Below are 21,091 nucleotides of genomic sequence, written 5' to 3' on the forward strand. Positions count from 1 at the left end.
GGTTTAGCATCTCACGTTAGGCTCCAGGAGACCCAGATTCAAATCCTCACTCGGCCCTTAAGCCCATTCAGTGTGTGAGAAGTGTCATCCGTAGTAAACAAACCTCATGACAAAGAGTGCCTCTGAGGATGTGCAGACATTCCCTATGGCTGCCATCTTTAAAAGGCAGCCGAGAGGCTCTGTGCCTTTTAATTACAGGCAGAATTCAAAAAAGTTTTGTAGTGGAGTGTTACAGTCAGAAATCCAATAGGTGAAGCTTTGCATTTTGAGCTGGATGCCCTCAGGGGGTCTCTTCAGGGCTCTGTGCCACTGACTCATGGTATGTAGTATGTACCTTGCTTGTCTCCATTTCCATTGTGTTAAAAAGCGGAGGGGATTAGTCATCCTTTTTTTGGATTCCTTCCCAAAGGGCTGTTGACTAAGCCGTGAGCTTCTGGAAGGAGCCTCAGATGCTGGCTGTTCATCGGAGTTGCACTTGTGCCTCTGGGTGACAGGGGGTGCTTTCATGTGGCATGGAGTTCCGCCTGCCCTGGAAAATTCACGGCTACTCTGTCAAAGGGTGTGGTGTTTGATCAACCGTTTTTTTGTTCCAAAGGTGGGTTTTTGCAAAGCCCCAACTTCCGCATTTGGGAGGAGGTGATAAACTGGAGCTGCGAGGAATCTGATATCAGCCTTGTTGCTGCATCTTTCCTTCTTGGGTTGCCAACTGACCAAGGAAAATCAACACACACCCAGCACGCTCTTGTGCTTTGCAGCAGCAGCCCCAATCCTTCTTTGAGAACCGGGAAATGAAGGAGGTGAATATTCTCACCTGCTAATGTCAGCACAAGCCGCAGGAGAAAGGCCTGACTTAGTGATGAAGGAAGCTGCTTTTCCCAAGCCAGACCCCGGCATGCAGCCACCTCTGGGGTGTCCACACTGACAGGAAGCAGTCCTCCAGGGTTTCAGACAGGAGACATTCCCGACCTTACCTGCAGAGGCCATCGAGGATCAAATCTGGGACCTTCTGCCTGCCAAGCAGGTGTCCTGCCACTGAGCTCTTCCCCTAAAAACGACACAATTCCCTAGTCGTCAAGATTCTGAACAAAGGACTGGTTTCTGTCGGAAGCACAGCACATTCTGCATGCCAGGCAGGTGTCCTGCCACCAAGCCTTCCTTGTAAACCCAGCCAAACAACGACCTGGTTGAAATTTGTTTCCCTGGGCTAAGAAGAGCCTGAGCAGAACAGATGAGGTGACACCCGTTCTGGACCGCTCCTAGCATGCTGTCGGTTCAGAGTTCAGCATTTATAATGTAATAAACAAAAAAATGCCCTTATTCCCTTGCGGGGAACACAAGAGCCCTTATAGAGTCCGTTGCAGGTTCTCCATCGGTCGTAGAAAATAACAGAGGCCAACCAGAGAATATGGAGAAGCAAAGCAGTTCGTAAGCCTGACCTTTATTGAGCTGTTGCAACAGGGTGCTCCCCTCACACGCAGGAGAAGGAGGAACCCAGAACAAAGGTGTGTCCTCCCCTATATAGACTTTTGGAATTGCCCACCCTCAAACTCCAGACCACCCCCAGAAACATCATACATACATCACAGAAAGGGCGGTCTGCAACAGAAATCTGAGTGCGTTGTTTATCTCCTGTCTGGCAGGTCTCCTGTTAATGCTTTCTTGATTGGATACCCTGGGGAGCCTGGCCAGTCTTTTGTAATGATAAATACTTAGTTCCTGAGCCAGGTCACAGACTCACCCTATTCATACACAGACATGTTGTTCTTATATTCAACTAATAAAATGTTTTTTAAAAAATATGCCCAGTGCTATGGATTTTTTTAAAAAAGGAGGACGGCTTAGGAATGGACAAATCTGTCAATTTCGGCTGCCATCTGCAGTTTGAGACTTATCTGCACCAGCTTGCAATGTTCAAAGTCCTCATGATGATTTGCCAGCATCTTAGTGCGTATTTTAAAGCGTTGGGAAATGGCTGAGGTTATTGGCAGACCCCTTAATGATTTCCCTGCTTATTGTAGCCATTGTTAATGGGCCGTGCTAAGCGACGCTGGATGGTTCTTAATTGCCTTTTAATTGCCTCTTTCATTTTCTAGAAATTGTCCTGTACAGAATGCAAATCGCTGATAGAATTCAATTTGCTGCGCCATAAAACACAATCTAAGAAACAAAAGAAGCGATCGTGAAGTGGTTAAATAACTCAAGATTGAATATCGAATACAATGGGTGTTGTGATAAGAATTCTAAGGTCTCAAATACAGAATAAATGTTCAAGGCAAACACACATGCATAAGTATAGTGCCTGAGAGCAATCCTGAAGCCATTTTGACTCTCCCAAATTGACTTCAAAATTTTCTCTGCAAGGAGGAAGGAAATGAGAAAAGCTTTCCAATTGTCTTTTGACTCTAGGGGCTTATACCTCCCTTTTCAGATACAGTCTGGCAAGTATCTGTTAAGCTGAGCAAACTATCAATATACATAAGAGATTCAGGAACTAAAGTATTTACCATCTCAAAGGAATGTCAAGCTACCCAGAAAATGCAATCGAGTAAGGCATTATCAGGGATCCTGGCAGACAGGAGAGAAGCAACACTCTCAAATTTCTGCTGTAGACCGCCTCCTTCTGTGATGTAGGTATGATGTTTTTTGGGGGTGGTCTTGGGCTTCAGGGAAGTTTTTAATGTGTGGCATCTTAGTGTATTTTTGGTCTTTGTGGAAGCCGCCCAGAGTGGCTGGGGAAATCCAGCCAGATGGGCAGGGTACAAATAATAAATTATTATTATTATTACTATTATTATTATTATTATTATTATTATTAGGCTACAGGGTGGGCAATTTCAAAAATCTTTATAGAGGCTTGCACACCATTGTTGGGGGTTCTCCTCCCTCCTGCGTGTGGTGAGTGGGGACTCTGTTACAACAGTTTATTTCCTTTAATAAAGATCAGGCTTACTAGCCACTTTGCTTCTCAATATTCTCTAGTTGGCCTCTGTTATTTTTCTCCTACCAATAGGGAGCCCACTTAAGGGCTCTACACGGGCTCTAGATACCCCATAAGAGAATTAAACGTATTCTTTCTTATGACAGTGTGCTGTTCCCCGACAGCCTTTCTCAACCTGTGGGTCCCCAGAGATTGTTAAACTACAACTCCCATCACCCCTAGCTAGCAAGGCCAGCGCTCAGGGATGATAGGAGTTGTAGTCCAACAATGGAGCTGGTGGATCACTGAGAGGTCCTCAGATCAGTTTGGGAACTCCTAGAGGGCTGGACCAGGTCCTGGAAAACAAGCAGTAGTAAAAACTATGCTGGTGAAATGCTTGTCTTCACAGTGAAAACCATCTCATGCTTGTGGCTAGGACTGGTCGAAGGGAGAGGGGGAGGGAGGGGGCAGGAAACAGGAAGAGAGGAGAAATGACATCACACACAGCCCCCTCTACCATTTACATTTTCTATGGTCTGACTATCTGCCTCTCAGCAACACAGCTCTGTGGCATTAACCCCTTCTCATGCTAACTAGCAAGAACATGCATTTGTTAGGTGTGGCTGCTGGTTTCCCAAATTTTGGTCAGCCGCTGTCTCGCTAACGTATAACTTACCTCGCAGGGCTGTTGTGAGGAGATAATGTGGAGGGGGAAGAACTGTATATGCCACCCTCCTGGGAGAAAAAGGTGGGATATGTATAAACGTAATAACTCAATAAATACATCATCAACTGATTGTTCTTATTTATTGATCATTACATTATTATTATATTACTACTACTACTACTATTACTACTATTAGATTTCTTACCCTCCCTTCCACATTAGGTCTCAGAGTTAGGGCTGCACCAATACAAAATTCAATATTTAAAAGTAGTTTTGAAACAAATGACAGGAATAGGGCAGATCTACTTGCATGTCTTTCTCATGAATATATGCATTTCTACACACACTTACTCCTAACTGGTGTAGCAGTTAAGAGTGTCAGGCTAGGACTTGGGGGATCAGGGTTCAAATTCTGCCCGTGGCCATGAAACTCGCCAGGAGTGACCTTGGGGGCCAGTCACTGCCTCTCAGCCTAGCCTACCTCACAGGGCTGTTGTGGGGGTTAAATGAGGAGGGAGAGAACGATGGATACCACTCTCTCCTTGGAGGAAAAAGTGGGATATAAGTTAATGAAATAAATAAATAAGAATAAAACAATGCCTGCCTTTTTATAGACATTTTTGGTGGGTTAGAGGAGGGCATTGCAAAACCCAGAGAGGTGCAGGTTGTGGAGAATGGAGGTCCGGTTCTTACACTGTTTCAAGAAGCGCAGGAGGCCAGGGAGCTCCTTCGTTAAAACAGGAACCGAGCCAAATTTATCCGCCATCTCCAGTTTGGCGGCGGGAAAAATAAATGTGTTAGTTTTCGGCTCATGGCGGTGTTTGTCTTGGAAACCACAGCTGCCTCTCGCGTTGATCTAAATCTGCTTTCAGTAAAATGAATTAGCTTGTAAAAAAAATATAGATGGGGGAGGCAATGGCTGTGGTCAGAGATGCAGATAGATATATAGATATATATGGCCTTCCGATGATGCGAAAGTCTTGCTGCTTGGCTACCATCAAACTGAATGTCCCTTGAATGGCTGTAAACATTTCAGGGTCTTTTGGCATAATTCTCTCTTTTACTGGGGTGGGGGGTGGAATTTGGTACATTTCAAGCAAGGAACAGAGAATGCCTCTTTCAAGATGGTATTAATCAATTAGGTAATAAAGCTCTGTTTAAATCAGGCGACAGCCCAATTAAGAGCGAATTCAATTCGAGAAACGGAATGTGAGCTGCAGACATCCACTCAGCAGGTAGAGACTTCTGTGCCAGGGGAAAGGTGCACCAGTTGGATTTCTGCCTGACGGTTACAGGTGTTTTTGCCCACAATGACAAAGGGGGGGGCGGGGAGGGGGAAAGCCCTAATTTAGGGCTGTGGACCAGAGCTGAGAGGGCTAGAATAAAGCACAGCTCAGAAATGGCATGAAGTTGTGTCAAGAAAGGTTTTATTCCTGCAGATCCTACCAGGATTACACTGCCAGATTGGGGAAGCAGGCCGCAACACGACTTCTGCCTAATTACAAACAAAGCTGAAAGAAAACAGGATATATACTGCATGGGTGCGCATGTGATTTTACGTAGATTATACCAAAACAAGAGCAGCGGCCCCATCGTGGTACGAAAGGTGTTCTCTTCCCTTTGAGAGAAGTGAGATGCCCGTTTGACAACGGTCTATTTATCAGCATCCTGTTCTCAAATTCCCCTTTGAACCAAGGGATCCAGATAGACTGCTCCTGGACCTGAGGTTCCATAAGGATGCCAGTAGAGCCTTGCCAGATCACCAGACCAAAATGGACTCGGCATCCTTTTTCCCACGGTGACCTCCCAAATTCCCCAATGGGAAGAAGCCCGCAAGCCAGACCTGAGCACAATTATCAACGGTCTCTGCTTGTGATTCCAGCAACTGGCGTTCAGAAGCATACCTCATCCAGCGGCGAACTTGGCCGTCCCCACCGATAGCCCTGCCCTCCATCAATTTGTCTTTAAAAGTCTGGGGAGCTGCTGCCAGTCAGTGTAGATGGATGAATGAATGATCTGACTGCAAGACAGCTTCCTAAGTTCCCAAAGGCTGGAGCCACACACCACAGGGTGGAGTTCTGCTCCTTTAAAGGACTGGGAAGAATAATCACCAGGAGGGTGTGGGAAACTTATCAGCTTATCAGACCGGCTTCCCCCAGCTTTGCTCAATATGTAGGCCAGGAGAGGAGGATTCGATTTCAGGGCGTGCCGGAAACCCATTCCTAGGCACCCAGCCCAGTTCTTCAGCAAACTCCCTTCACTCTTTTGAGTTATGCAACAAATCTCTGTGCCATTTCCCCAGCAAAGTGCGATATGACTGAGTTGCAACAGGTTGCAGAACCGCTCTGCGTGGGCCAGGGATCAAGCGATATGTAGCAAATATTGGGACTTCCTGGTGGCCCAGGTGAGTTATAGCGCCGACAGCAAGGGTGCAGAAGTTTGCCTCCCGAGGTGGGCGGGGCCAGAGGCAAAAGTGGGAGGGGCAATGGATGAGAGGCTTACCTTTGTACAACTGCTAGGCAAAAGCTAGAGGTTTTCACACACCTATGCACCAGGGTAAGTCTGGGGGCCGATGCAAAGAACCAGAGAGCCACATATGGAGAAATCCAGTCGCTTCAGAGCTTAGGGACCGGCGGCAAGGGACAGTGCCAGGCCTTGAGAACCAGGCTCCTGGGGATTTCTGCGGGGCACCAGTGCAGTTATTGTCATTTTAGGTGCCCAGCAATGGAGAATATTCTTCCCCTCTGGGTTTTTGGGAAGGTCGGCGGTTCGAATCCCTGCAAAGGGGTGAGCTTCCGTTGTTCGGTCCCTGCTCCTGCCAACCTAGTAGTTCGAAAGCACGTCAAAGTGCAAGTAGATAAATAGGTACCACTCCGGCGGGAAGGTAAACGGCGTTTCCGTGTGCTGCTCTGGTTCGCCAGAAGCGGCTTAGTCATGCTGGCCACATGACCCGGAAGCTGTACGCCGGCTCCCTTGGCCAGTAAAGCGAGATGAGTGCCGCAACCCCAGAGTTTGTCACTACTAGACCTAGTGGTCAGGGGTCTACCCTTCACCTTACCACTCAATGTCAATGACTCCCTCCCTTCTGTTTTCAATGCTGTCGCTGAATCGAATTCAGCTCCTTGAAGGATCACAGAGTCACTGCAGAGTTGGGAGAGATGCCTGTCTGTGAAGACAAGGCGTAGTTGTATCATTGGACTCCAGTTCCCATAAAGTGGTACCTCAGGTTACAGACACTTCAGTTTACAGACTCCGCTAACCCAGAATTAGTACATTGGGTTAAGAACTTTGCTTCAGGATGAGAACAGAAATCGCGCGGCGGCAGCAGCGGGAGGCCCCATTAGCTAAAGTGGTGCTTCAGGTTAAGAACAGTTTCAGGTTAAGAACGGACCTCCAGAACGGATTAAGTTCTTAACCCGAGGTACCACTGTAATCCCTGGGCACCATGGCCAATAGTTAGTGATGACAGCAGGTTAACATTCAACCTCTGCAAGAACCACGGCTTCTCCACTCACAACTCTTATGTTTTAAATCAGGGGTCAGCAACCTTTTTCAGCCGGGGGCCGGTCCACTGTCTCTCAGACCTTGTGGGGGGCTGGACTATATTTTGGGGGAAAATAATGAATGAATTTCTATGCCCCACAAATAACCCAGAGATGCATTTTAAATAAAAGCACACATTCTACTCACGCAAAAACACGCTGATTCCCAGACTGTCCGTGGGCCAGATTGAGAAGTCGATTGAAGTTAAGTGGCTTCTAGCTGTACAGGTTTTAAAGTTATAAATATATCAAGATTAAGGATTAGGATTAAAAAGGTTAAAAGAATGGAAAATTTGGTTTTTAATAGGTAAAAACTTAATGTTATAATATATTAGGATTAAGGATTGGGACTAAAAAGGAGGGAAAGAAATTGCTGGACTAACAAACTGAATTGGAATACAAAAGAGGGAGGTATGAGGAGGTCCGGGAAACAAGTAAATGTAAAAGAAGTTATGAAAAGACGGAATTGTTTTTAACTGTTTCTTTTTCCTTTTTGTATTTTGTATTGTGTATTTTTCTTTTTATTCTTAAATTTTTCTTTTTTATTAAAAAAAAAAAAAAACAGATTGAGAAGTCGATTGGGCTGCATCCAGCCCCCGGGCCTTAGTTTGCCTACCCATGTTTTAAATGATCTTGGGACCAGTTTTACCTGTGAGATCACCTTGCCCCATGCATGCCCACTTAGCCTCTCTGATCTTTGGGACTCTCTGCCTGTTGATGTTTGGCCTTTGCCATATTCTTTTCAGCATGGACTGAAAGCGATTTTGGTTTAAGCAAACCTATCCAGACAAGTAGATGTTGACATTTTAATTATTATTTTTTACTTATCTTTAAATGTTTTAATTTAAACCATTATAATCAGGCATTTTAATGATGAAAGGATAGATTCACCCAAGGCCTTTACCACATACCAATTTGGGGGGTGGGAGAGTGGGGGTGGTCAGAAAGTCCAATTCGTATAGGACTTTAGGGGGTGTTTTGGGGGAAAAAAATCAATGTACACGGTTGTGGTGTGGGGTTTTTTTGTTCTTTATTAAAGGAAAATAAATCTGGAGGGAAATCAAAAATTACAAATAATAAAAACCAACCCAGATCGTATATTATAGCAGCCATTTAAAACTGTACAAATCCACTGTGCTGGGGACGAGGGAACCCTCGTTACGAAACAAGCCTCTAAGATCAGGTTTTTCTCCCTCCCCCAAATATACACGCTTCTAAATTATTGCATTACTGTTTAAAAAAGAACGAAAGAGAGAAAGAATCACAGCTCCAAAGACCTAGGTATAAAAACCTCACCCTCAGGTTTTGCCCCAGGGAAACTGAACGGGGCAGGCTGGGTGGGGGGCATCCAAAACAAGGGAGCGTTTTCAAGACATCCAGTTTTGACAGCCAGGTTCCAACAAAATGCCGTCCGTCTTGCCCTGACGGACGCAGCGGTGCCTGCTACCAAACGCTTGATCTCTAAACAAATGACCCAGATTGGGTTTTCATGTACCCAGAAGGTAGAACCGGGCGGTTTATTTTGTTATTGCGACTTGAGGCCTGAAGATGCCCACTCCTTTTTTGCTCTCCGTAAATCTGAGCGGGTAGTTGGCAACCTGCAGACCCCTTCACAAGACGATTACCGGTCTGAATCACTTTATGCAACCTTCAAGAGAGGGAGAGGCAAAGCGAGAAACTCATCTGAGCCCAGAAGCTGGATAAAAGGGACAAAAACAAGGCAGGAGTTTTTTTCCCATCTCGGCCAAATGACATTTCAAAGATCTGCCACACCTTTGGCCCACCAGATGTTCCCGAACTCCCGTTAGTCTTAGTGAGGATGGCCTGGGATGATGTGAATTGTACTCCAGCAACTTTTGGATGGTCAAACTGTCTCCACACCTGATCTACAATGTAATGGCTAAATTTGACAACACAGGAGTTGATTTCAAGGCTGTGTATTGCTCCAGCTGCTGGTGGACACTGCAGATCAACTCATTCCACCCAATTCCTGACGCCCAGCGACTTCCGCAGTCCGAAGCCATGTTGAGGGTTGCGGGGAACAAACAAGACATTATCCCCACTCTGATTTGCCATGACTATAGCTCAAAGACATGGACGGTGTCAACGAAATATAAACAGAAGCTCTCCAGAGAGAAAGATTTGAGGAAACATCGGTTCGAAGACATTTGCATGAGAATACTTCCAAAACAAAAAACCCACCAGCTGGGAATGGAATCTGTAGCTCGAAAACGTGTCATAAGTCAAACAGGAAGTGGAAAACATGAGCACAACGGCTCAGCGGCCTCTTTCTTCAAGACCCACCGAGCTTGTGCAACCGGTCAATGTTCTGGCAAAGCTGGTGTCTTGCTGCATTTGGGGGCAGGTGGAGGGAGGAATGAGCAGGAAAAAAATACAGGGAAGCCAGCAGCCGAGATATTGGTCGAGCAGTAGAGGGGGAGAGGGGGAACGATCTTCCACAAATAAGATGGTCGCTCTGCTTTTGATGCTCGCTGCAATGCAGTCGAGTTTCTTGAGGACTAGATGCCTTGTGTGTTTTCGGCAACACACCCAGTAAAACCTCTTGGATGTTTCTGCAACCACTGCAGCAAAGAAGCTAAGATCTCCCCTCTGATCCACGGTGTATTTGGAAGACTTGTGCCGGCAGAAGGGATGAGCCTCCAGAGACTGCCAAATTAGTTGTGAGCAAGGTGGTGCCAGCCAGGGGTGGTGGATACGATCCTGCCTCACTTTTTTTCCCTGCCGAAGGTGTAATTTCCCCTCCCCGCAAAATGCGCAGCCCTTTCAGCAGGGCTCGTTTCAGTGCAAAACAGGGTGGCCAGCCAGGAACCAGCACTTTAATGTCGTGTTGAAATCTCTGTTTTTTAGCGCCATTGTACGGCACAGTGCCCGCTTTTGAGAGGGGGAGCCACTAGACAAGCAAAGATGGGACCTAGCAAGACCTTGATGCCAGCACATGTGTATGCAGAAGTATAAAAGGCAGAGGTGCGCATCATGCCTTTGATGGTGCCATTCCAAGCATGGCACACCCAAGTCGGTTCCCGCGTGAGACAAGTACATGAAGAGTGGGCCCTTCTCCTGGGACACTTCCATGATAAGGCACTTGGTGCAAGGCCTGGAGAGGTTAAATTGGGGCACCTGGGTACTGTTAAAGAGGGCGCAGGGAATTCTTTTGGCCCAGCAGACTAGCTCCGACATATGGGTGGGGAAATGCTCGGGTCAATTCCCCTGATGTCGGGCTTTGACAGGTGGGCAGTCACACCCAACCCACCAGAGCTGCTTGTGCAGTGCTTCCCAGGCGCCTGGCTGAGTTTGGGGAGCGCAAAGCCCTTTGTGATATCTGAACTTGGCCTTTCTCGAGGTCTGGCAAAAGCGCTTTCTGCAGGCTGCGGCTGCGCAGTCCCGTCTGCCTCACGGGGAACGCAGCTGCAAAGTGTGGCGACTGAGCCTCCCCACCCCATAGATTGGCTGTGCAATCAAGTTCCCCCTACAAGGAGCTCTCCTGCGCAGCCGACCTCGCCACATCGACATGCCCCACACCTGATGTCACAGGTGGTTGCGGTTTGGGGCGGAAACAGCCTCGGAGGCTAAACTGAGATCCACGCCAGGCCACATCTACATCTGGCCTGTGGGTCAGAGGTTCCCCACGCACTGTGTTAAGGGGACAGGGTGGAAAAAGCAGCCCTTACTAAGGTTTGATAACACAGCCATATTCTGCTGAGCGACACAGTTGCATCCTCCGACGCCCAGTCTTGTGGAAGCAGAGTTTTCCCAAGGAGAAGTCCACAAATCCCCAAATTGTCACAGAGGCGTTCTTCCACGGAGTTCGGTGCTCATGTTACTCCTTCGCCACGCCCCAACTGAAGACATGGCACAGCGATCGGCCCGGGAAGAAAAGGGGCAGAGGGCTGTGCATTTTGCAAACACGCCGACAGTCGCGCGCGAAGGATTGCGTGCGGTGCCTCCGACAGAGCCAGTGGTTCCAGCGGGGGAAATATCGTACCCTCGGCTGTTAGGTAGCGTCTTAGCCAAGCGAGGGCTCCAAACGGCAACCAGAAAAAAGAGCTATTTTGCTGTTCTCTCATCTCCCCGACAGAGGAAACTGTCAGCATGGATCCGAGAAGAGTATCTTCAGAACTGGCCGTCCCGACAGGGTTGCGAGACCAGAGTCTGGCTTTGCTGTTGCTTTAGGAATCAGGAGCAGAAAACCCCACGGCCACGATGGGACATAGTTTATATACAAATAGGGAACGGGGACACATGGCTTCTCCAGATCTCGCCGGACTCCCAACATCTGTCATTTGGGGCTGATGGGAAGGTCCAGGAACATCTGGCTCCCCACCCCTCATTCAGAAGACCACGGAGATTTCCCTCTCTTTAAAATTTCCATGCTGGAGACGGCAGATTTCATGTGCTCATCAGCAGCCAAGAAGGTCGTCTGACACGGCCACCATCCAGCAGGGTCGATCCTGGCCAATGGCAACTGGAGTCCAGCAACATCATTTAGAAAGCCAAGGATTGGTGCCTCGCTGTTGGAAACTGGGAATGCGGTTCCCTCCAGATCTTATTGGCCTACAACTCCCATCAGCCCCAGCTGGGATGGCCAAGGGTCAGAGGTGACAAAGAGCTGTCTGCAGGGCGCCAAGTTGGCTACCGTCGCTTGATGGCCCCAGCCAGATCCTCTCTCCCTGCAAAATGAAAGGACCGACATTTTGGGAACGGTTCGGAACAGAGCCCCAGTTCTGCGAAATGGCAGCTGGTTACCCGGGATGGTGGTAACACAAGCTGGTTCTAATTTACGCTGCCCCAGTCAGCAAGAAGCTTAAAATGGAGGGAAGTCCTATTGACCTCGCCATCGTCGCTTCAACGGCTGCTTGCCCAATTTCTGCGTCAAGGCCGTCGCTCCTGTTGCCATCCCTGGGCCATCCCAGGCAAATCCCAAACGACGTTTCAGAATCCCGTTGCTGAAAGATTCATCTTCACTTCCTGGGCGAGACGGTTTCAGGTGACGCATTTAGGAGAGGTCGTCCGAGGACGTGAACGGGAAATTCCGGAAAGAGGAGCAGGGCAGATGTCCAAAGATGAAGCAGGGATCGGCTTCGAGGGTCTCGGTGGCGAGAAAAATCTATGAGCGGAGATAGCTGCCCAGCAGGAAAGTCACAAGTCATCTCTTCCCATCCCAAGCGCCTGGTCTTGAAGACTCAGTGGGAGGGTCAAGGGCACAGCGATCAGAATCAGTAGTTAAGGCCACCTGAGGATCTGTTTTCTGCAGACCCATATATACATGTACCGCAAAGGGGGGGGGGGCAGCTCAAGGTCCCCACCTCCCCCCAGACACATTCCACTATCTCCCCAGATCCCTCCATGAAACATTATTGCACATCCAAATTTGGAACACATGCAAAATTGACATACATACATAGGCCCTATATCTATATATATCTATGTACACATACATATGCAGAAAATTAAAATTTTGGTTTAAAAAAAGCAAAAAACTGGAAGATTCTATTTCTTAATCATTCACCAGTTGCCCTGAGAACCAGATCGAGGGGGGTTTAAAAAGAGAGAGAGAGAGAGAGAGAGAGAGAGAGAGAGAGAGAGAGAGAGAAAGTTCTGTCATCATTTCTGTTTTACGACCGGCCTCTCGTTGCCCCATAGCAAGCAAAGAAAAAGAATAAACATAAAAATATATCCTTCACTTCGATAAAGAGATCTGTTTTCCATCTTCAGGCACACAACATTTCAGAGAGGAGAATCTTCCGGCTGCTTCGCCAGGGACCGGCAAACGCGAGGACGGCACTTCGGACGGGTTTCGAAGTGTTTTAAAAGTTCAGGGGTTCCGACGGGATCCGCAAATGGGTCGGCCGGAAGATGCTAACAGGAGCTGGTCTGGAGGTTCCCTTCCGTCAGAAGCGAGGCGATGGAGGATGGGCCGTAGGCGCTGTCAAACTCCTCATCGGAGCTCAGGTGGTCGTCCTTCAGGGACGACTCGGCTGTGGACCGGGCTGCCTTGCGCCTGGTGGAGAAGGGAGAGAAAGGTCAGGGGGCAGATTCCCATTCCCTAAGAACGTGGGAATCGAGGTAGACTGCCTATGGGGCTGGAGGTTCCATAAGTACATCAAAGAGCCGTGCACCTGGGCCAGGCCAAAGGGGGTCTATCTAGGCCAGCATCCTGTTCTTGCAGCAGCCAACCGGACGCCCCAAAGAGAATAATAATAATAATAATAATAATAATAATAATAATAATATATTTTTTTTATTTATACCCCGCACTTCCTGGTTCAAAAACTGGGCTCAGGGCGGCTAACAACAAATTTAAAACACTTAATTATAAAAACAGCATAATATACAGTATAAACACCATGAATAACAATAAAATTCAAAAATCAATTTAGAGGAAATAAGCATTAGATAATCCCCAGGGCTAGCTGGCTGAATTGGTCCTATTTGGGCCAGTGAGGAGGCCAGGGGAGAATTAGCTGTGGGGTCTCAGAGCGGGTGATCTTCATAAAAGGGGAGGGAGAGGGAAGAGAAGGGAAATAAAAGATCAGGCTGAATTCAAATTAAAGGCCAGGCGGAATAGCTCTGTCTTACAGGCCCGACGGAAGGAGGTTAAATCCTGCAGGGCCCTGGTCTCATGGGACAGAGCGTTCCACCAGGTCGGAGCCATCACTGAGAAGGCCCTGGTGGAGGATAATCTGACTTCTTAGGGCCCGGGACCTCTAAGCTACAGGGCAGACCAGGAGAGGCCCCCAAGCAAGACCCATTTCTTCAGGACCCTCAAAGGGCCCGCCCTCCTTACCAGAGGTCCTTCTCCAGGGACTTGACGCGGCTCTGGAGCTGCTCATTGGTCTCGTGCTGTTCCTCCAGCTCCCGCAGGGCCTTCTTGCGCGCAGCTTCCAGCCGCTCGATCTCCTCTTCTGCCTCGTCCACTTGCCTCTTCAACGCCTTGACCCGCAAGCTTAGCTATGGGAGGAAGGAAGGAAGGCAGGCCTGCTCAGTTTGACTCGGGGGTAGCAGGAGGGAGATCTGAGATGCCCTGGCAACTGAAGGGCCCAGCCGAGACCTCATAAATACATGCTGGCTAATTTAAACCCCCCATAAGGAGTGGAATCATCATACAGCAGGGTCTTTCTCCTTTAAACCTTCCAGTTTAGCAGAACCTGCCCTATGGAACTCCCTGCCAATGGACACCAGGGAGGCAGCCTTCGCTGAACCCTTTTTTAAATAATATTTTTATTAGTGATTCCAACATAACAATTTTAACACAAATGCATCATCCACATTATTTCCCTCCCATTCCCCCCCCGAAAGAAAAGAAAAAACCCACCCCCCAACTTCCCTCAGCTCCTTTTTCTCAACACGTAATTTTATCTGCATGTTATAAAATTGTAGAGATCCTCAATTTATCTATCTGTATATTACCCATAAAGAATTTATGAGTGTTTATTCAAAACCTGCCAAAGAGTCCAGTTCATTTTGTTGTTTCTTCAAATACTTTGTAAAAGGTTGCCATTCATCTTTAAAGTCACAGTTTATCCTTGTCATGTACTGCTGAACTCTTAAAAAAAAATCATTATTATTATTATTTTCGCTGAACTCTTTTCAGCATCCTCTCAAAACATTTTTCTTTTAAGTTTTGAAACTTTGTTTGTGATTGTATTATCAGTAGTGAATATGTTAAAATTTGTTGTAAAACCTAATAATTTTTTTTTAATAAAAAGGCAAGCCTATCTAGACACGGAGAAGCTGAACATGTTTTATCTCTTTCTCAGCTAGAGTTGATTTCAGTAATATTTTTAACACCTATTTTTAATAGCATTTCAAACCAACGATTTTAGCGTTTCGTTTTACGCTGTTGTAAATACAATCCGGGGACGCAGGTGGCGCTGTGGGTTAAACCACAGAGACTAGGGCTTGCCGATCAGAAGGTTGGCGGTTCGAATCCCCGCAATGACGGGGTGAGCTCCCGTTGCTCGGTCCCTGCTCCTGCCAACCTAGCAGTTCAAAAGCACGTCAAAGTGCAAGTAGATAAATAGGTACCTCTCTGGCAGGAAGGTAAACGGCGTTTCCATGCACTGCTCTGGTTCACCAGAAGCGGCTTAGTCAGGCTGGCCACATGACCCGGAAGCTGTACGCCGGCTCCCTCGGCCAATAAAGCGAGATGAGCAACCCCAGAGTCATCTGTGACTGGACCTAATGGTCAGGGGTCCCTTTACCTTTACCTTTAAATACAATCCAGCAGGAAAAAGATAAGTAAGTAGGAACCGGGCAAAAAGCACTCAGTTGCAGAAGATGCCAGGCGATGAAGCTGGGACTATCTGTGTGCAAAGCTCTAAACCCCACAAGCTTGGGCTCTCCCTGTAAAAGTAAAAGTAAGGGTCTAGTCCTCAAGGTTTCGGTTTTAAGCAAAAGATGCTGCCTCAAACAGAGCCAGGCTCTCAGGTCCGCCTGGCTCCATACTGTCAACAAAGGCTGGTTGTTCTCTTTTGAAAGAAATGTACATGAAAATGATGTATAGATGGGTACACCAGTACAAATAGCAAAAATGTATAAAACTGGGTCAAATATATGCTGGAAATGTAAAGAAAAAGAAGGTACCTTGGAGGAAATTCAAAGACTATTTAGCTTAATATGCTAAGATAATTTAAATAGAAATACTTGCAAGTACCAGACTGGCTTAGGATTTAAATATGTGATGTAATAGAATAATATGTTTAAAGTTAATATGAAAAGAAAGAAAGATGTTAATCGACTAAGTACATTTTATGAGAAATTAGTTTTGGAAAACTGTTACAATGATATACATTGAAACTCAGCCAGGGGACTCGAGGAAGTCACTTAACAATGTTAACAAAAGTGGAATTATTACAGTTAGGATTTATGTTTGTTTGTCTGGTTATGTTTGTTATAAATTTGGAAAATCAATAAAAAAATTTGAAAGAAAAAGAACAAGAAGGTACTTTTTAGCATATGTGGTGGGAATGTAGAGAAGTTTAAAAATTTTGGGAAATGATATATAACGAACTGAAAAAAATGTTTAAAATGACATTTGTAAAAAAAACCGGAAGTATTTTTGTTAGGGACTGTAGGACAAGACCTGCCAAGAAAAACATAGAATTTATTTATGTATGCTACAACAGCAGCAAGAGTCTTGTTAGCACAAGGATGGAAGAATGAGGAAATCCCAACAAAAGAACAGTGGCAAGAAAAACTGGTGAGCTATGCGGAATTGGCCAAATTGACATACAAACTGCGTGATAAGGACAATCGTGACTTCAAGGAAGAACTTTTTACAAATTATCTAAAAAGACAACAAAAAGATTTGGACTCCTTGGCAGGTTTTGAATAAACACCCACAAACTTATTAGTTGAATACATGATAGATAAGGCAAGGATAGGGACAATTTTATAATACGCAGAGAACAATATGTGCAAAGAAACCGGAGAGGGGAGAAAATAATGTAATTGAATATTTGGATTGATAATTTGTTAGGTTGAAATGGTCTAATAAAAATATATTTTTAAAAACAACAACAACAAAGGCTGGTTGTGGTGGTCCAAGATTTCAGAGAGGGACATCTTTTTACAGCCCTGCCTGGAGATGCCTTTGGGGGTCTTCTGAGCCCCCCTGCCCACCCCCAGCTCACCTGGTCCTTCTGGTCGTTGACGTGCTGTCTCTCGTCATCGATCTGGATGGTCAGCTCCTTGACCTTCCGCTCCAGCTTGCGGTTCGAGGAGACCAGGACGCTCTTCTCCCTGCGGCAAGAAAAACGGGGGGAGCTGATTTCTGCAGAGTCCGATCACTGAGCTCAGCACTGCCTCCACTGAGCGGCAGCGGCTGTCCAGGGCTTCAGGCAGGGGAGAGTTCCAGCAAAACGTGGAGGTGAATTCTGCTGCTGGAGGAGACTCTTGAGAGTCCCGTGGACTGCAAGAAGATCCAACCTCTCCATTCTGAAGGAAATCAGCCCTGAGTGCTCACTGGAAGGACAGATCCTGAAGCTGAAACGCCAATACTTTGGCCACCTCATGAGAAGAGAAGGCTCCCTGGAAAAGACCCTGATGCTGGGAAAGATGGAGGGCGCAAGGAGAAGGGGACGATGGAGGACGAGATGGTGGGAAAGTGTTCTCGAAGCTACAAACATGAGTCTGACCAAACTGCGGGAGGCAGTGGAAGACAGGAGTGCCTGGTGTGTTCTGGTCCAGGGGGTCACGAAGAGGTGGACACGACTCAACGACTAAACAACAACAATGGAGGTTCTGGGGGTCTTCTGCAAGCAAGGCAGGTGCTGTGTCGCTTATCCGAGGCACAAACGGGGGGAACTTTGGTCCTTGGGGTATCGCTGAACTACAACTCCCACCAGCCTCTACCTCTCTTTCAAATCAGAACCAGTGAAGACAGTGAAGGTTCTGTGTGAGTGTCTGGAGGCGGTTGGAGGATGGATGGCAGCTAACAGATTGAGGTTGAATCCTGACAAGACAGAAGTACTGTTTTTGGGGGACAGGAGGCAGGCAGGTGTGGAGGACTCCCTGGTCCTGAATGGGGCAACTGTGCCCCTGAAGGACCAGGTGCGCAGCCTGGGAGTCATTTGGGACTCACAGCTGTCCATGGAGGCGCAGGTCAATTCTGTGTCCAGGGCAGCTGTTTACCAGCTCCATCTGGTACGCAGGATGAGACCCTCCCTGCCTGCGCATTGTCTGGCCAGAGTGGTGCATGCTCTGGTTATCTCCCGCTTGGACTACTGCAATGCGCTCTACGTGGGGCTACTTTGAAGGTGACCCGGAAATTACAACTAATCCAGAATGCAGCAGCTAGACTGGTAACTGGGAGCAGCTGCCGAGACCACATAACACCAGTCCTGAAAGACCTACATTGGCTCCCAGTACGTTTTCAAGCACAATTCAAAGTGTTGGTGCTGACCTTTAAAGCCCTAACAGCCTTGGTCCAGTATATCTGAAGGAGCGTCTCCACCCCCATCGTTCTGCCCAGAAGTCCACTGAGGTCCAGCTCCCAGGGCCTTCTGGCAGTTCCCTCCCTGTGACAGGGAACCAGGCAGAGGGCCTTCTCGGTGGTGGCACCCGCCCTGTGGAATGCCCTCCCATCAGATGTCAAAGAGAAAAACAACTACCAAACTTTTAGAAGACATCTGAAGGCAGCCTTGTTTAGGGAAGCTTTTAATGTTTGATGGATTACTTTATTTTAATATTTGGTTGGTTGCTACCCAGAGTGGCTGGGGAAGCCCAGCCGAATGGGCGGAGTATAAATAATAAATTTATTATTATTAATTATTATTACTACTACTACTACTTGCCAGGCCAGTTTTGCAGAGGGGTAGCCAAGACGTTTTATCTATTTGTAAGATGTGAAGGATTTGCAAGTGGAAAGAACAATTGAGAAAGGTTTTCCAAGATAGCTTGGGGTTTCCTCTGTGTTCTTAAAGGAAGTGTATTCTGTGAACTGCCCTCTTTTGATGATTAAATAATAAACTAATAATAACAATAATAATAAGAATAATACATAAACAAACAAATTTTGACTATCATCATCATCAACATCTCAGGGAATATTTCCTAATTTCTGTTGAAGAACCGGTTTCCTGTGAATTGCGTGTGTCCACTATGTGTGTGCACCTTTAAATTTTTAGAACAACCGCCAGCAATCGCAGTCAATTTAGCGCCACCAGGCCCACGCTGGGGAACGCTCTTCCAGCAGAGATGCGACGGGCACCCTCTTGTTTTTGGCTTCCAGGCGTTTCTTCAAGAATCTTCCATGTTGATGCTTCGAATTTTCTTGAGTAGCCAGCCACGTGGCTGATCGTTCTGTATTGCTTATAAAGGTTTTACGCATCGATGTACACTGCACATTGATGTTTTGTGAGAGGGTGGTACAAAAATACTTCCCTAAATAAATTCCAAAGACCCCACCGTATAGGTTTACTGCACTTCTATCCCACCATTTTCTGCAAGGAGCTTGAGGCGGCATATGCCATTTCCCCTACAATCTCCGCATTTAATCCCCACAACAACCCCCCTGTGGGGTAGGTCGGGCCGAGAGGGACAGTGACTGGTCCAAGGCCACACCCAGAGAACTTCATAGTTTAGAGGTCCCAGGCCCTAAGGAAGCCAGACTACCCTCCACCAGGGCCTTCTCAGTGATGGCTCCGACCTGGTGGAATGCTCTGTCCCATGAGACCAGGGCCCTGCAGGATTTAACCTCCTTCCGCAGGGCCTGTAAGACAGAGCTATTCCGCCTGGCCTTTAATTTGAATTCAGCCTGATCTTTTATTTCCCTTCTCTTCCCTCCCCTTTTATGAAGATCACCTGCTCTGGGACCCCACAGCTAATTCTCCCCTGGTCTCCTCGCTGGCCCAAATAGGACTAATTTAGCCAGCTAGCCCTGGGGATTATTTAATTGATTTTTGAATTTTATTGTTATTCATGTTTTTATACTGTATTTTATGCTGCTTTTATAATTAAGTGTTTTAAATTTGTTGTTAGCCACCCTGAGCCTGGTTTTTGAACCAGGAAGGGCGGGGTATAAATAAAAATTTATTATTATTATTATTATTATTATTAGTAATCACTGAGCAGGGTACCTGAACCCCGGTTTCCCCCATGACACTCTGACCGCTACCCCACACTGCCTCTCCACGACTTACCTCTCTTCAGCCTGGAGTTTGTCCTGAAGCTCTTGAATGTGCGATTCCAGCTGGGAGACGTTGGCACTGGGCTTCTGGAGAACTTCGCTGCTGGCGAGGCGGCTTTTCAAGTCTTTGTTCTGGAAAGAGAGATTTGGAAGCGGGGATATTTAGAGATTTAGAGAGGAAATGACCAGTGGCCGGGGACAAGTTCCTGCATGACCTGTATTAAGTTGTGGGTGAACATATCAGACGACACAGCGATTCTTCAAACAGGTCTTGTTTATTCACACGCCAGAACAGAACTGAACTGAAGGGTTCAGCCAGCCTGCTTATATAGAGCTCCACTACAACGCAACTGTAACCACTTTCCGTAACCATCCAATCACTGAACGTCACTTTCAATCCCTTATTTGCATATGTGGACCTGAGTGAAAACTATCTACAGTATCCCCCTGCTGGCCCAGGGTGAGAACTTCAGTATATAACAATCTGGAAGGGACTTCTGTGGCTAGGATTGCCACCTTTGCTCCGGCAAAACACTCTCTACAATATCCTTTTTGAGATGAGGGGACCAGCCTTTTGGAAGGTCTTTGCGTGCATGGGGAAAGTGGGGCAGAAAAGGACTGGAAAGCACAGCGCTCTGATCTGTGTTGGACCAATAGTTTCATTAAAAACCTCTTGCAGAATTAAGAAACCAGAAGACTTTCTACTTGGAATAATGGAATTGGAATTGCCCAAAAAGATGGTAGGTTGTTTTTGTATGCCACCACAGCGGCAAGACTTTTACTAGCCAAAAACTGGAACTCGCAAGAGATACCAACAGTAGAAGAATGGCAGATGAAGATGTTGGACTTTTCGGAGCTAGCCGATCTGACTGGAAGAATCTGCGACCAGAAAGAAGAGGACTGGAAGAAATTCAAAGAATATCTAGCTAAATATTGTAATGTAAGATAAATAGAAAATTCCTGGAAGTAACAAATAGGCTTAGGGGTAGAATAAGAATATGTGTTAGTAATTATTTTGGATTTCAATATTAATAAAGGAGAAGAAGTTAAATGAAAGAAGTTAATATTATTGGAAGTAAGAATTTGGAGAAGTGCTAAACAGGTGATATAATGAAATTCAGTTAGAGGGGATTTGAGGAAGTCAGTTATTAATGTAATGAAATTAGGAATTTGAAGTAATAATTTTTCTTTGTGCTATTTTTTGTTGTGTGTTTTTGTAAGGTTTTACTTTTTACGTGATAAATGCGAAAATCAATAAAAAAAATTGGGGGGGGGGGGAAGCCTCTTTCAGGCGACTTCTGGCTGAATCAGCAACT

General features: G+C 46.6%; 1 protein-coding gene across 2 annotated transcripts in view; it reads right to left on the reverse strand.

Moving 5' to 3' along the window:
• Positions 1-12,726: 12,726 nt before the first annotated feature.
• The window catches only part of CGN (cingulin), a 70,866-nt gene continuing 62,501 nt past the window's right edge, over positions 12,727-21,091 (reverse strand). For both annotated transcript variants that reach the window (XM_080985989.1, XM_080985990.1), the window contains exons 18-21: positions 19,789-19,907; positions 16,780-16,888; positions 13,932-14,095; positions 12,727-13,145 (exon numbers count right to left, since the gene is read on the reverse strand). In XM_080985989.1, coding sequence (XP_080842115.1) covers positions 13,004-13,145; positions 13,932-14,095; positions 16,780-16,888; positions 19,789-19,907 — 534 coding nt within the window. In that variant the 3' untranslated portion in view covers positions 12,727-13,003. The remainder of the gene's footprint in view (positions 13,146-13,931; positions 14,096-16,779; positions 16,889-19,788; positions 19,908-21,091) is intronic.

Source organism: Podarcis pityusensis (genome assembly GCF_964106645.2).
Source record: "Podarcis pityusensis genome assembly, chromosome: 16".
Lineage (NCBI taxonomy): Eukaryota > Metazoa > Chordata > Lepidosauria > Squamata > Lacertidae > Podarcis > Podarcis pityusensis.